The sequence below is a fragment of the Zophobas morio genome, unplaced genomic scaffold, assembly GCF_036711695.1.
Source record: "Zophobas morio isolate AGI-343-1 ecotype UQ-CSIRO unplaced genomic scaffold, CSIRO_AGI_Zmor_V1 ptg000014l, whole genome shotgun sequence".
NCBI classification, from domain to species: Eukaryota; Metazoa; Arthropoda; class Insecta; order Coleoptera; family Tenebrionidae; genus Zophobas; species Zophobas morio.
The window spans coordinates 19,501,496-19,518,022 of record NW_026972119.1 but is presented as its reverse complement, the minus strand read 5'-3'; the positions used below and the strand labels follow the sequence as shown (position 1 = coordinate 19,518,022).

The window sequence follows — 16,527 nt, the reverse complement described above, 5'->3', positions numbered from 1 at the left end:
TACAAGGTGAAGAAGAAACGTTGTCGTCCCTGAAACCACTTGACGTAAATACCCATTTTGTGTGTTGATAAAGGTAGTAGTAAAATCGTAGAGAGTATATGCTCTATGGTCCAGAGTAAGTTTAAACAGTAAAGAAATGTATAAATTTTTGATTATTGTAATTGTGACCTTGGTTAAAAATATTTACACTCAAAACATCGGTAAGTTTCTTTTTCCTGTGTCTGCAGGCCTGGTTACACACAAAGTTTTGTGTACCAATAATTCACACGCGAACTCAGATTATACCTATTTAGTTTTCAAAAATTCCTGTGTAATATTTATTTGCATTAATTTTGAAGTCGTTAAATTACCTTTATTATTTATGTTAATAAATTTATTCAAATAAATTTCTTCATTTGTTTTTCCAGGAAGCCCTTGCACCCATGAACGATCTAATTCTCCAGGACTCTGCAAACTGTTAACACAGTGTAAAGAGATTCGGGATGAAATAGTAATTTTTCAAAAACTGCCTCAAACTTGTGGCTTCCAAGAAACACAAGCCATAGTCTGTTGCCCAAATCCTCAGCCCTCAGGTTCCATAAGCGAAACCAGTACGTAAAAACAAATTCGTATACATAGCAAACCAAAAAAAAATCAAATTGCGTTTAAGAATGTAAAGAATATACATCGCACACAAAAGAGAAACAATTATGTGGACACAATATTGTAAAGCGCATTGTTGAAGGAAAACCGGCTGGAAGAACAGAGTTCCCCCATATGGCGCTATTAGGATTTCCGACGGGAAATCGTGACAATTTTCAGTGGTTATGTGGAGGATCGCTTATCAGCGAACAATACATTTTGACAGTAGCACATTGCTTGACTTCAGAAGTAGTGTAAGTTTGTCGAAAATCACTACAACTATTTTTTTTAAGATTCGACGACCATTATATTTCTGGGTTCATTTACTTTGGGTCTATTAAGTGTATATCCATTTTCCTTACTTTTATATATTACACTTAAATCGAATTTGAACTAATTCATTTTTAAGAAACTCTCTCTTTTAGCGGTGAACCAAAAGTAGTGTGGTTAGGGATCACTAACCTTAATGACACTAACCATAAACAGGAAATAAAAATTGCAAAGAATATAGTGCATCCAGAATACAAAAATACCTCCCACTATCACGACATAGCACTAGTAAAACTGGATAAGCCTATAGAAACCAATTCGTATGTACGTCCGGCATGTCTTCATACACAGCTTGAGATTCCTGTGAAAAAGATTGTTGCTACTGGATGGGGTCTTACACGTTATGCAGGAGAGAGCAGTCAAGATTTACTCAAAGTAACATTGAATATTGTAGACTATGACTTCTGTAATAGGAATTATCTTGACACAAGGAAGCTAAGGGAAGGAATTATATACGATATGCAGATTTGTACAGGAGGCACTTACCCACAACAAGGGGATACTTGTCAGGTCAGCTAAATAATCATTCTCATGAAGTTGCCATAGTTTTCGCATTTCATAACGATTCTAGCGAAAATTTTGATCCGTGACCTTCAACATTCTATATTTTTGGAATCAGCAAGTCGAAATCTACATCGCTGAATTTTTTCAGAATTTTTAGACAACTTTATTAAAAGTGAAATTTCTACTTCATCAAATTTCGGCCAAATTTTGACATTTTCGAAACTTAACCAAGCATATTTTCTTGTAGATTTGGAGCTCTGGAACTAACTTTCGGCTTCGTTTCTTTGATAACTGCAACCGTTTTTCCTGAATCGACCGTTGAAATATCGAAATTTTTAAAAATCTCCAAAAATTCGCATTTCATGCTGGTTCTAGAGAAATCTCTGCTCCGTGACCTTCAACATTCTATATTTTTGGAATCAGCAAGTCGAAATCTACATCGCTGAATTTTTTCAGAATTTTTAGACAACTTTTTTAAAAGTGAAATTTTTCCAATGGTCCCCCCTTCAAATTTCGGGCAAATTTTCACATTTTCGAAACTTAACTAAACACATTTTCTTGTAAATTTCGAGCTCAAAAACTCATTTTCGGCATCGTTATTTGATAACTGCAATCGTTTTTCCGGAATCGACAGTTGAAGTACCGAAATTTTTAGAAATTCTCAAAAATTCGCATTTCATGCTGATTCTAGCGAAATCTCTGCACCGTGACCTTCAACATTCTATATTTTTGGAATCAGCAAGTCGAAATCTACATCCCTGAATTTTTTCAGAATTTTTAGACAACTTTTTTAAAAGTGAAATTTTTCCAATGGTCCCCCCTTCAAATTTCGGCCAAATTTTCACATTTTCGAAACTTACCTAAACACATTTTCTTGTAAACTTCGAGCTCAAAATAGTATATTATTAGCCAAGGTTGCAGAGCCAAGCATTCTAGACCGAGCGCAAATTAGAACCCGAGACGCGCAGCGTCGAGGGCTCTAAGTGCGAGGTCTAGAAGTGGCTTTGCAACCGTGGTTAATATACTATTTTTTTCACTAGTAGAAACCATAAGACAATAAACTGAAAAATAAACGTTCAATTTTTTGACGCAACGTGATTTTGTTTTGATTTCTAATCAAACTTGATCTAAATCTTCAACACAAAGAAAACCGTTTATACTTGTCGCTGAGTTAATCATTTTATCTTCTACCGTCTACCAACTACCATGCGTATACTCAAGTAATGTTTGTAGCACACATTTGTTCATTTTTTAAGAAATAATCACATCAAACATTGCGTACATAACCTCAATTTTTCTTTTTGAACCCGTGGTAGCAAAAGTTGAATTTGCTACCACTAAATGAGTCGACATTTGCATGCGTCCAGGCTGCTAGTGAAAAAACTCATTTTCGGCATCGTTCCTTTGATAACTGCAATCGTTTTTCCGGAATCGACAGTTGAAGTATATTTCATGCTGATTCTAGCGAAATCTCTGCTCCGTGACCTCCAACATTCTATATTTTTGGAATCAGCAAATCGCAATCCCTGAATTTTTTTAGAATTTTTAGACAACTTTTTTAAAAGTGAAATTTTTCCAATGGTCCCCCCTTCTTCAAATTTCGGCCAAATTTTGACATTTTCGAAACTTAACTAAACACATTTTCTTGTAGATCTCGAGCCCTAGAACTCACTTTCGGCCTCGTTCCTTTGATAACATCAACCGTTTTTCTGGAATCGACCGCTGAATATCGAAATTTTTAGAAATGCCCAAAAACTCGCATTTCATACCGATTCTAGCGAAAATTCTGCTCCGTGACCTTAAACGTTCTATATTTATGCAATCAGCAAGTCGAAATCTACATCCCTGAATTTTTTCAGAATTTTTAGACAACTTTTTTAAAAGTGAAATTATTCAAATACTCCCCCCTTCTTCAAATTTCGGCCAAATTTTGACATTTTCGAAACTTAACTAAACACATTTTCTTGTAGATCTCGAGTGCTAGAACTCACTTTCAGCCTCGTTCTTTTGATAACATCAACCGTTTTTCCGGAATCGACGGTTGAAATATCGAAATTTTTAGAAATTCTCAAAAATTCGCATTTCATGCCGATTCTAGCGAAATTTCTGCTCCGTGACCTTAAATATTCTATATTTTTAGAATTAGCAAGTCGAATTTTACATCCCTGAAATCTTTCAGAATTTTTTAGACAACTTTTTTAAAAGTGAAATTTTTCTAATGTTTTTCTTCTTCAAATTTCGGACAGATTTTGACATTTTCGAAACTTAACCAAACACATTTTCTTGTAGATCTCGAGCTCTAGAACTCACTTTCGGCCTCGTTCCTTTGATAAATGCAACGGTTTTTCCGGAATCGACTGTTGAAATATCGAAATTTTTAGAAATTCTGAAAAATTCGCATTTCATACCGATTCTAGCGAAATTTCTGCTCCGTGACTTAAATATTCTATATTTTTGGAATCAGCAAGTCGAAATCTACATCCCTGAATTTTTTCAGAATTTTTTAGACAACTTTTTTAAAAGTGAAATTTCTCTTTCAAATTTCGGTCAAATTTTGACATTTTCAAAACCTAACCAAACACATTTTCTTGTAGACCTCGAGATGTAGAACTCACTTTCGGCCTCGTTCCTTTGATAACTGCAATCGTTTTTCCGGAATCGACTGTCGAATTATCGAAATTTTTAGAAATTCCCAGAAATTCGCATTTCATACCGATTCCAGCGAAAATTCTGCTCCGTGACCTTAAACATTCTATATTTTTGGAATAAGCAAGTCGAAATGTACATCGCAGAATTTTTTCAGAATTTTTAGACAACTTTTTTAAAAGTGAAATTTTTCCATTGGTCCCCCCTTCTTCAAATTTCGGCAAAATTTTGACATTTTCGGAACTTAACTAAACACGTTTTCTTGTAGATCTCGAGCTCTAGAACTCACTTTCCGCCTCGTTCCTTTGATAACATCAACCTTTTTTCTGGAATCGACCGTTGAAGTCTCGAAATCTTTGAAATCCCCAAAAATTCGCGTTTCATACCGATTCTAGCGAAAAATTCTGCTCCGTTACCTTAAACATTCTATATTTTTGGAATCAGCAAGTCGAAATCTACATCCCCGAATTTTATCAGAATTTTTAGACAATTTTTTAAAAGTGAAATTTTTTCAATGGTCTCCCAAATTTCGGCCAAATTTTGACATTTTCGAAACTCAACTAAACACATTTTCTTGTAGATCTCGAGCTCTAGAACTCACTTTCGGCCTCGTTCCTTTCATAACTTCAACCGTTTTTCCGGAAGCGACCGTTGAAATATCGAAATTTTTAGAAATCCCCAAAAAATTCGCATTTCATACCGATTCTAGGGAAAATTCTGCTCCGTGACCTTAAACATTCTACATTTTTGGAATCAGCAAGTCGAAATCTACATCCTTGAATTTTTTCAGAATTTTTAGACAACTTTTTTAAAAGTGAAATTTTTCCATTGGTTCCCCCTTCTTCAAATTTCGGACAAATTTTGACATTTTCGAACTCTAGAACTCACTTTAGGCCTCGTTTCTTTGATAAATGCAACCGTTTTTTTCATATTCGACCGTCGAATTGTAGAAATTAATGCTTTTGATTTTTAGGGTGATACTGGTGGTCCGATACAAATATATAACAACGACTCGTGTATGTACGACGTAGTAGGGGTGATTTCGTTTGGAAAATCATGTTCTGGTGGTCCATCGGTAAGCACTCGAGTATCTCACTACATTAAATGGATTGAAAACATCGTTTGGCTAGAGAATGGCCAATGAAATCGTCTACTTTAACTGGGAGTTTGTGCTGTGAAAATAACAGAAAATAAACTTTTCTAGTAACTATTGTTTATTACTAATTTACCCCCTCCATTTTATAGTTGTAAAATATATAAAAAGACACAAAATTTTGTAAATTGTTCAAATGAAATCAAATTTTGTCGTGTGGTCCAAAAAACTACTATTTTGAAATTTTAACGAAGTACATATACTAAGAAAAACGCGTGTGTAAAGTGGCTTGCCCAGCTTGCATACCGGTCATCATTTCTTAGAACCAAATATCAAGGTGAAGAACTAACGAAGACAACGTTAATACTAGTAGGAGTACGAGAGTGTGTGTTGGTGTGCAATAAAGAAATGTATAAATTCCAGATGATTGTGATATTGTGATCTTTGTTAAAAATGTTTACTCTCAAGGCATTATTGGTAAGTTTTATTTTCTTAATCTAACGTGGTTAGGTATACACAATTATACACAGTTAATGTTTATTTAACCTTTTGTAGATAAATCCACATACATGGAGTATTTCGGAAAAACCACTTTGCAATTGTCAATATGCATGAATTATTTTTTTTGTATTTGTTCTTGTACGTCCCTTATTTTCCTCAAGAAAAATTTCTAAAACTGAAACTGTCTAATGTATGCATTTTTCTTTTTATTTAACATTTATCAAATCAAGATTCACCGTATTTTTTAGAAAATTTGAGAACACAGTAGTGTTCCGCCCGCCTATATTCTAAATAAATTTAGATCAATCTTGTCCAGACGCGGATACAGGATTTCGTTCCGGGGGGGGCAATTTTTGTGCAATTTTACCTCTCTACCAGAAATTCGTTCTAAACAAAAAAATTTATAAAATTTTAGCTAGTATACTCTTTTTCACATAACATGGGTGACATTTGGTTCTTTTCATTCCACGTATAGTGTACAGTAGAATCTCGATAATCCTAATTAATTGGGAAAAAGGTGTGTTCGGATTAACGATTTGTTCGGATCAGCAATTTTCCCAAAAATCTGAAAGGGAATTGAATAACAACTTCATACACAACTGAAAACAAACTTCAAGAAATAAACCTAAATTTTATTAAACAAAAATTAAAGAATTCTTAAGCAACAATAGATAATAATAGATACATATAAACACCCCGGGATCTATACCCCGAAATTTTTCAGAATTTTTAGATGAATTTTTCAAAAATGAAATTTTCCATTATGTATTCGTATTACCTCCATTATGCAAATTTCAACCCATTCTCGACGATTTTCGAAATTTAACTAAATACATATTTTCTTGTAGATTTTGGACCTCAGAAGTCACTTCTGGCTTCATTTCTTCGATAACCATTTTTCCACAATCGTTGAAATATCGCAATTTTTAAAAATTTCGAAAAATTCGAATTTCACAGCGAATTTTCCGAAAATATTGCTCCGTTACCATAAACATGGTATATTTTTGGAATCGGCACGTCGGGATATATATCTCTGAATTTTTTCAGAATTTTTAGGAAATTTTTTCGAAAATGAAATTGTTCTCATGCAAATTTCGACCCATTTTCGACGATTTTCGAAATTTAACCAAATACTTTCTCTTGTAGATTTTGGGTCTCCGATAACTTCATCCGTTTTTCCAGAATTAGTTAATTAATTCAGTGCTTTGAAATATCGCAATTTTTAAAAATTTCAAAATATGTATTCCATACAACATATGCAGAAAGATCTTGCGTCATTTTTGAAAGTAGATGCATGTTTTCAAGTTCAGATCGGATTGTAGAGTTTTGTTCGGATTAAAGAGGCATCGACTTCAAATAGCCTCTGTTCGGATTACTGGATGTTGAGACAATCGTGAGTTCGGATTATAGAGGTTGTACTGTATTTACAAAATGAAGTGATTTCAAAATTTTGAAATTGGTCAAAATAAAGTACCTCGGTCGTGTGTCAGGGGGGGGCAATGGGCGCCTGATCTTGTCTCGTTAAATTGATTTCAGTTCCTATATTTGTTTTTCAAGGAAACCCTTGCACCCTTGAATCATCTAACTCTCCCGGTGTGTGCAAACTATTAACACAATGCAAAGAGATTCGAGATCAAGTAGTGTTTTCCCAAAAATTGCCTCAGGCTTGTGGCTTCGAAGGAACACATGCCATAGTCTGTTGTCCAAAGACTCGCCGACCAGGTTACATGAGCGAAAGCAGTATGTAAAAACGCCCTTCGTGTTAATAGAACCAAACACCAAAACAAATTCCGTTTAAGAATGTAGAGAATATACGTCGCACACAAAAGAGAAACAATTATGTGGACACAATATTGTAAAGCGCATCGTTGGAGGAAAACGAGCTGGAAGAACGGAGTTCCCCCATATGGCGATATTGGGATTTCCGATGGAAGATTCTGACAATTATATGTGGTTACGTGGAGGATCACTTATCAGCGAACAATATATTTTGACAGCGGCGTTTGGTCTACTTCACATTTATATGTGAGTTTGGAAGAAATAATTCAGTTGGTAAAAAAAATCGTTTGATAATTTAGAATAATATGTTACAAAATAAAATTTGTTTCTTCTCTGTTTTAGTGGTAGGCCACAAGTAGTGTTGTTAGGGGTAACTTATCTGAATGACACTGACCACAGCCAAGAAATAAAAATTGAAAAGTATATATCACACCCAGAATACAACAATACATCGTACTATCACGACATAGGTCTAATAAAACTGGAAAAACCGATAGAAATGAGTTCGTATGTGCGTCCGGCATGTCTTAATACACACTTTGACATTCCTGTTGGAAAAGTTGTTATTACTGGATGGGGTCAGACAGAATGGGGAGGAGATAGCAGTGAGGATTTGCTCAAAGTAACACTAGATATTACAGAATATGAGGTTTGTAATAAGAGTTATCAAAGCATTAGGAAGCTAAAAAGAGGAATTATAGATAGTATGCATATTTGCACACAAGGTAACGAACTAGAGGATACTTGTCAGGTTAGTTAAAACATCATTTTCATGTAGTTGCTATGATTGATACAATGGACAACTTTTCCTTCGGATCCTGATAGAACTTTTAAGTTAAATAGTAGTAGAAAAAAGTTGGTACTACACTCGAAAACACAAAAGTTTACAATTTCATTTGAAACAACATTACTATCCAAAATATGTTTTCATCTGAATCCGAAACCTGCGATTTTCTATTAATATTGCTGTGGTATAAATCAAATTCTTCTAAATTTTTAGGGTGATACTGGTGGTCCAGTACAAATACATCACAATAACGACAAAAGCTCGTGTATGTACGACATAGTGGGCGTAGTTTCGTTTGGAAAAGCATGTGGTGGTGCTCCATCTGTCAACATTCGAGTGTCTCACTACATTAAGTGGATTGAAGATATAGTTTGGCCAGAGAATAATCAATAAACTCGGTTATTTTAATTGTACTACATTCCTCGCTCTAACTGGAAATATCAGACAATAAAACTTTTCTAGTAACTCTCGTTCATTATTAATTTACCCTCCCGATTTTTCAGTTGTACCAGAAGATGATCAGCGAACTTGCGACACAAATCAGAGATGACATGAGAGAAAGTTATAAACAATTATTGAAGGAATGGAATACACAGCTTAAAGAGGAGCCTAAAACAATAAGAGAAGAATTAAAGCAAGCAAGAGATCAACTACAGGAGTAAAATCTAGAAAGAGAGTGGGTGAAGTAGAAAGTCACCTAGATCGTACTCAGAAAGAAAAGAGAAGAAACAAAGTAGTGATAATGGGAATGGAAATAGGAACAGGAGAGCAGAAGTAGATAATTGAAAAGGTGACAAAATTTTTAGAAGAGAAAGCCAAAGTAGAGAGTAAAGTTAAAAGTGCGTAGAAAATTGCAGAGAAAGTGTATGTAGTGGAATTCGAAAATAGAGAAGAAAAAATAAATGTAATGAAAAGCAAGAAAAGAAAAGGGTCGTCAATTTACATAAATGGTGATCTGACGAAAACGGAAAGAAAAATTCAAATCAAAATAAAACAAGAGGCAACAAAAGAGAGAAATAAAGGGAAAATGGTTAGAATGGGATATAAAAAGTTAACTCGATAAGTTAGAAAATTTTTAGTAAAGAGCCAAAAGAAAAGGAAGAAAAATGGAAGGAAACAAGGCAAAGAAAAAGGAAGATGCAGATAGGGAAATCGAAAAAAGGTAAGCTGGTACAAAATTAGGAGAAAAAGGGGTGAAGGTGCTGTTTTGGAATGTCCAAGGGTTGCGAAAAAAGAAAAAGGAGTTCTGGGAATACGTGGGAAAATTTGGTGTGGTGCGGCTAGTAGAGACATGGGTACAAAGAGAAAACTGGGAGAAATTTGAAGAGACACTACCACAAGAATATGTGTGGGAGTGTTTAAGGGCGACAAAGGAAACGAAAAAAGGGAGAACAAGCGGGGGAGTAGTAATGGGAATTCGAAAAAAAATGGAAGAATAGGAAAATGGAAGGAATAATAAAAACGGACTAATGAAGAAATAATAATCGTTTATAGCAAGAAAATGGAGGAAACCAAGATAAACATAGAAAAGGAAACAAAAGAAAAAGGAAATGAAAAAATACTTATAGGAGGGGATTTTAACTCAAGACTGGGCGATAAGGGGACAAGAATAATAGATAAAGAAAACGTGGAGAAAAGAGGATCAAAAGACAAAGCAAATAACAAAGAATGGAAAATATTGTGAAAGATAATAGAAGAAATGGGATGGAAAATTTTGAAAGGAAAGAAGGAAGGAGATGAAGAAGGAGAATGGACGTACGTAGGGGCTAGTGGACAAGCAATTATAGACTACGGAATTGTCAACGAAGAGGCGTGGGAAGAAATAGAGCGTTTCAAAGTGAGGGAAAGGGTAGAATCAGACCACATGCCACTAGAAATAAAAATCAAAGGAAAAGAGCAAGAGTACGAAAAACAAGAGAGAAGAAAACGAAAGAAACGAAATAGAAAAAAGAATATGGGATGAGGAGGGAATTCAAAGATACACAGAAGTAGACTAGAAAAAAAAGAAATTCGAAGTAAAAGAAGATATAGAAGCTATGATAGCAGAACTGATCAACTTAATTGGAGAAGCTATGAAAAAAGAAAGATATACATATGGCAAGAGAGGAATAATGAATGGAACGGAGAATGTAGTGAGTTGAAGAGAAAAGCAAGGGAAAAATTAAGAAAATGGAAGAATAACAGGGGAAGGAAAGAAAAGTACTTAGAAGCAAGAGAGAATTATAGGAGAAAATGTGAAGAAAGAAAAAGAGAAAAACGAGAAGAAGAAGAGAAAACAATAAAGTTCCTGAAAACAGAAGAAGAAGTATGGAGATAAAAAAACAAGGAACGGAGAAGGAAGACTGAAGTCAGTAGGAAAATTAAAATGCATGAATGGAAAAGACACTTTATGGAATTATTGGGAGGTTGTGAGAAAAAAACGCTGCAAAATAAATAAAGGAATCACAACGACGGAAGAAGAGAGAGAGTATAGAAAAATAGTAAAGGAAGAAGTACCAAAGTACAGAGAGAGAGTATAAAGGGGAAAATAATGATGACGAGATTTAAGTGTGGAAATGAAGAGAAAGAGGATCATTTTTGGTTGGATGAAACTGCCAGAAGGTGTAGGATATGTTGGAGAGAGGGAGAAACAATAGAACATATGCTGGAAGGATGTGAAGGATTGAGAGAATCGGAGGAAAGTAGGAAAGAAGTGCTAAACGAAGATGGAAGAGGACTTGATGCAAGAAGTACAGAAGATAAGGGAACTAAGGCGAAGGGTGGGCAACCAGAAATAATAGAACAATTATTACCATATAAAACTCGAATGTTCAATTTATTTTATTTATTTTTATTGATTTATTTGTATTATGTAGAATAAGTTAATTTGTACCCCTACTGGGAATCTTATTAAGCATGTAAGGCAAATAATAAATTAAAAGTGTATTATCTGAACAATCTCATGCCTGTTAAATTGTGTTAAAACCAGTTAACGATTAAAATCCTAACATGAACTATGAATTTAAAAACAATAAAACAAATTCATTGGTTGAAAATTCGTATATTTCCACGGGCTTTGACTCACCACAAACAAAAACACAATGACATATGTCACCCCTCTACCAAGCAAGGCAATTTCTACCAATCGTCTCGATAGATACTATCCAGAAATTCCCCAAGAGAGCTACTAATTATTAAGCTTGTAAAGCAAATAATAAATTAATACTACTACCACTAAAAGTATTGCAGTTGCAAGTCTCAAACCAGATTGTTTCAGTAATGAATAGACTGGTTTGAATTAATAATTATAATAATAAAATAACCGTATTGTCAATGTTAAAAATAAATAAATAAGAAACCAGTTATCTAAAAAAACACGTCTTTAACAACACATTGACCTACAAAGTTAAGAAGAAACGTTGTCATCCTTGAAATCACCAGACGTTTAAAAATACCCGTTTCATCTTATACTGATAAAAGTAATAATGGCAAAGAGTGTAAGATGCTCACTCGAGTGAGCTTTTAAATATCAAAAACATGTTTAAATTTCTTATAGTTGTTGCTGTAGTCTCGGTTAAGGATGTTTATACGCTTGACATTATTGGTAAGTTTTTTCCCTACTTCTATTGTAGATATTAATATAATTTGTTGAATAAATTTTAGCGTCGTTTAATACAATTTCATTTTCAACCAGCTACTAAAAAAATAAAACAAAGAAAAGTTACTTTTCTCCTGGAAATCAGACCAATTTGTGCATTTCCTTCCACAGGTAGCGTTTGCATATCTGAGTCAACCAACTCCCCAGGACTGTGTAAATTGTTAACCCAGTGCAAGCAAATTCGGGATGAGCTAGCCTTAACCCACAAACTACCCCAAACTTGTGGCTTCGAAGGAACACAACCCATAGTTTGCTGCCCAAAACCTCGGCAACCAGGTTACATAAGCATACGAACTATGCAAAAATGCAAATTCGTACCAAATAAAACCACATTCAAATTGTGTTTAAGAATGTAGAGAATACGCCTCTAATACAAGACAGAAACAAGAATGTGGACACAAAATTGTAAAGCGCATAACTGACGGAAAACTAGCTGGTAGGACCGAGTTTCCGCATATGGCACTCTTAGCATATCACACGCAGGACTCAGAACAACCTAAGTGGTTATGTGGAGGATCACTCATCAGCGAGCAGTATATTTTGACAGGAGGAAATTGTTTGTTGTCAAAAAAGTAGTAAGTTTTTAAAATTGGTTTGGTCTTTGAACTGGTTAATTTTTAATAATCTCTCTGTTTTAGTGGTGAACCAAAGTTTGTGGTGTTAGGGGTCACAAATCTTAACGACACCAGCCACAGACAAGAAATAAAAGTCGCAAATAGAGTGGCACATCCAGAATACAATAAAGGAAATCCATATAACGATATAGGACTCTTAAAACTCGAGAAACCAGTAGAAGTCAATTCGTTCGTTCGTCCAGCTTGTCTTTATACAAACTTTGACATTCCTGTCACAGAAACTATTGCTACTGGGTGGGGCAGTACAGTCTATTTTAGAGATAACACGAATGAAGATCTGCTCAAAGTAACTGAAGATATTGTGGACTACCAGTCCTGCAATGACAGTTACAAAACCTTAAGGGGTATAGGCAAAGGGATTATCAATGACATGCATATTTGCACAGGAGGAGGTAGCAGAGAGAAGGGCACTTGTAGGGTCAGTAGTTAAAATATTATTTTCAATTACCTAGCATCTACAGTTAAAGTCATTTGGTGTTTGAAAAGAAGGTTGAAGTTTTTTAGGGTGACGCTGGTGGTCCTATACAAATATATCACAACAACGACCCTACACTGTGTATGTATGATATAGTGGGCGTGATATCATTTGGAATAAGATGTGATGGTCCCTCTGTAAATACCAGACTATTCTACTACATTAAGTGGATTGAAGACGTAGTTTGGCCAGAAAACATTTAATAAGATCGGCTATTTTAATCCATTTAATATTTTTGGAGAAAATAAAGGAAGTTAAAAAATTGCACTTTGTCGCACGATTATTACTCAAATCTTGGTAATAGCAGTGTCTGGAATGGTCCGCTAGATCCAATACTGCTTCTTCATTTCTTTCTTCATTTGTGTGTTCTATGACTTGAATTTTGGAACGGTTATTCTCGGACGCCCCTCTCACAGCGAAGTGTGTACCGAGTGACAGACATTATTGTGATTTCGACCATATCTTACATGTGTTTTTATTTATGTGATCGGCCACATATTCACAATATAATCTTGATTAATTAAAAATACAGATGTTTATGATCCCGGAGCAAGATTTTAAAAACTGACAAATTTTGCATTAGAGATTTTAGAAAATGTTAGGAATATTCGAAGTATAAAACCGAAAATGACTTGTAGAGGCCAAAATTTACAAAAATCTCTTGAGGTAATTTCGAAGGTAGTCGAAAAGTGGTTGAAAATTGAAAAATTGATATATTAAGCTTTGGATATTTTTAGCTCTTACATTAAAAAGGAGAAAAAAAGGATGGATGTTGTAAAATTATTGACGCAACCAATCAACATCACCCGCGTTGACCTACAAGTGATTAACTTATTTATTATGTCGATAAAAGAAATACTAGCAGCGAGTATGCTGGAGTTTGCATTGAAACAATTGTTAATTATCCTATTGACATTTGGATAATTCAGTCTAATTGTTTCAGACACTAAATATAACCCATATACTATACATGTTAAGTGTGTTATATTTTCATAAAACACCTTCAAATTAGTACCAGTTTTGATCATGTATGATGCACCATCTGATACAAACCATTTAACTTTTTTGTGTTCAGTTCCTTTTGGCCACAATAAAGCTACAAATTAACAACTAAATAAATTATAATAATTTCAATGCTTAAAATTATCAATAGCACACCCAAGGATTCGTTTATAAATCCCGAGATTGTGTTGCTATTAGTTTTATCAAGCTGCTTCAAAGCTAGTAGAAATGGACGGCCAGCTTCTTCAGAAGATAATTTTCCAATTACTAAATGGGCTATGTATCTTCCTAATCTGTCCGTCGTCTCATCGACGCTAATCCATATATCATTATTGCCAATAGAATTTCTAATTTGTTTAATCACCTGTAAATTATAAAATTTATGTTAAAAAGTTTTTAAATAAAAATTCTAGTGCTCACCATATCGTAATCTTTTGGTAAATATTTTTTTCTCAGAGTGCTTTCTGAGGATAAATGCCTTCTTGTATATTTATGCATAAAATTTTTAAACTCAGGACAACTAACTTTATTCCATGGAATATTTGCTGCGGTAAATGCCCTACATAAATTTGTGCAAAATTGCGTAAAATCATTGTCGCAACTAATGTTTAATAAAGTCTCTTTACTGGATTTATTCTCGTTCTTTTTATGTGCATCGCCACTGCAGTGTTGTTCAAAGTGTGATTTTTTTTCGCACTTAAACTAGGAAACAAAAATGTGAATATAATTCAAGCTTCAGTATTTTAAATGTTTACTTAGAACTTTTCTACACACTTTACAGAATAACTCATTGTCTTTGGTTGAAGAAGGAAATTGAAAATTAGTGTCCAAATTATTCCTAACCATAATTTGATTTTGTCTTTCATGGATGATTTTACCTTAGGCATTTTGAGGATTCTTTACTGTATTCTTGATTGAGCAGCGAGCGAGTGCACATTGTTAGCAACAGCTAAAGCTAAAGTCATAGTTAACAGTGACTTTCAGGGGTAACAAGTGTGATTACGTGATAGTAAAAGCAGCACAAGAGAATATTTCGTAAAAAAAAAAACGCGAGTGCAACTGGTGAGGCAAGAAAAACAACAAGGTTATGTCGAATCAGAAAAGGATTGAGAGTGATAAGATTGGTGACGTTTTTGCGGCCTGGCGAGAAAGAGCTGATAGTGAGGGAAGCGACAGCAGAGGCGCACGAGAGAAGACGACTCGCCGCGCAAAGAGCCAGTAAAAACATTGAAAATGAAAGAAAGAGAACAAATAAAGCAAGGACAAGAGCCGTTGATGGAAATGATGAAGCAACTAATGGAAGAAATGAAACAACTGAGAGAAGAAAATAGAAGGGTAAAAAAAGAATTACAGACAATAAATGGAATACTGGAAAGAGAAAGAGAAGAATGGAAACAAAAGGAGAGAAGCTTCTAAGAAAGAATCAATAATTTAGAGAAGAAGGTGGAAAAAAAGAGAGGGAAGAAAGAACAAACAATTTCATAATTACGGGTATGGAAATAAGGGAAAGAACACATGCAAAAGAAGTAGAGGAATTTTTGAAAAAAGAAATTGAGGTAGAAGTAAAAGTGTTGGAAACAATAATTATAGGGAAAGAAGAAAGCAAGAAAATACTGGTTAAGACGCTTTGGGAGGAAAAACAAGAGGTGTTGAAGAATAAAAATAAACTGAGAGGAAAGAGAATATATATTGATAATGATTGGACAGTACAAGAGCAAAAAATTCAAAAAGGAATTAGGGAGATAGCTAAAGAGGAAAGAAAAAAAGGATACACAACAAGGGTGGGATATAAGAAGCTGGAAGTATGGGACAAAATGTATATATGGAATGAAAATAAAGGAAAATTGGAAGAAAAATTTCTCAAATCAAGTCAGCACTAACCGAAGAAAGAAACACAAAGGGGAGGGGTAGTAATGATGGGACAAATAAAGACTTTAGGTTTAAGAATGTAGATTTTGTACATAATAGGGGAATGGGAAAGAAGAATGGGGAAGATAAAAGTGGTTTAAAATTACTCTTTTGGAATATTGCGGGTTTGAAAAAGAAAGAACTTATTTTGGAACTACGTGAAAAATTTTGATTTTGTGGGACTAACAGAAACATGGATACTAGAGAGAGACTGGAACAAACTGAAAGACGTGTTGCCAAAGGAATTTCAGTGGAAATTGCAAGGGGCAAAAAAAGAAAAACGCAAGGGTAGAACAAAAGGTGGAATCATAACAGGAGTGAAGAAAGATATAAAAGAAATAGGAGAGGGGGCAATAGAAATGGAAGGCTTAGTTGAAAGAAAACTGATTGTAAATAAAAAAAGATGGAGAATCTGCACAATATATAATAGAGGAATGACAAACAGGAAACAAGAAATACAAGAAAAAATCGAAGAGTCCGAAGAAGAATTTCTATTGTTAGGAGGGGACTTTAATGCCATGAATAGGGAAAAAAGCAGGGAAAAAGACGGGAAAAACACACGAAAATCGAAAGATAAAGTAGAAAATAAAGACGGAAAATTGCTATGGG

The 16,527-nt window shown here is 34.4% G+C and overlaps 2 protein-coding genes across 6 annotated transcripts; both read left to right on the top strand.

Moving 5' to 3' along the window:
- LOC135128604 (serine protease snake-like) lies at window positions 1–11,071 on the top strand. Of its 4 annotated transcripts, XR_010280443.1 has the most exons (6): window positions 1–204; window positions 412–590; window positions 7,495–7,720; window positions 7,817–8,225; window positions 8,475–10,460; window positions 10,588–11,070. XR_010280443.1 is itself a non-coding variant. In XM_064055523.1 (5 exons), exons 1-5 carry the CDS (start codon window positions 137–139, stop codon window positions 8,652–8,654), a joined length of 1,062 nt encoding a protein of 353 aa, XP_063911593.1. In that variant the 5' UTR covers window positions 1–136; the 3' UTR covers window positions 8,655–11,071. The 4 variants fall into 4 exon arrangements, 3 of the variants coding, with proteins under 3 accessions (XP_063911593.1, XP_063911592.1, XP_063911594.1); XM_064055523.1 differs by having other exon boundaries at window positions 1–200; window positions 408–590; window positions 8,475–11,071; XM_064055522.1 differs by having other exon boundaries at window positions 8,475–11,071.
- A 611-nt stretch (window positions 11,072–11,682) lies between these two features.
- On the top strand, window positions 11,683–13,275 carry LOC135129009 (serine protease snake-like). Of its 2 annotated transcripts, none has more exons than XM_064056090.1 (4): window positions 11,683–11,844; window positions 12,010–12,473; window positions 12,537–12,951; window positions 13,038–13,275. In XM_064056090.1, the coding sequence occupies exons 2-4, from the start codon at window positions 12,355–12,357 to the stop codon at window positions 13,209–13,211; spliced, it is 708 nt and encodes a 235-aa protein (XP_063912160.1). In that variant the 5' UTR covers window positions 11,683–11,844; window positions 12,010–12,354; the 3' UTR covers window positions 13,212–13,275. The 2 variants fall into 2 exon arrangements, with proteins under 2 accessions (XP_063912160.1, XP_063912161.1); XM_064056091.1 differs by having other exon boundaries at window positions 11,684–11,844; window positions 13,023–13,130.
- Window positions 13,276–16,527: the final 3,252 nt, after the last annotated feature.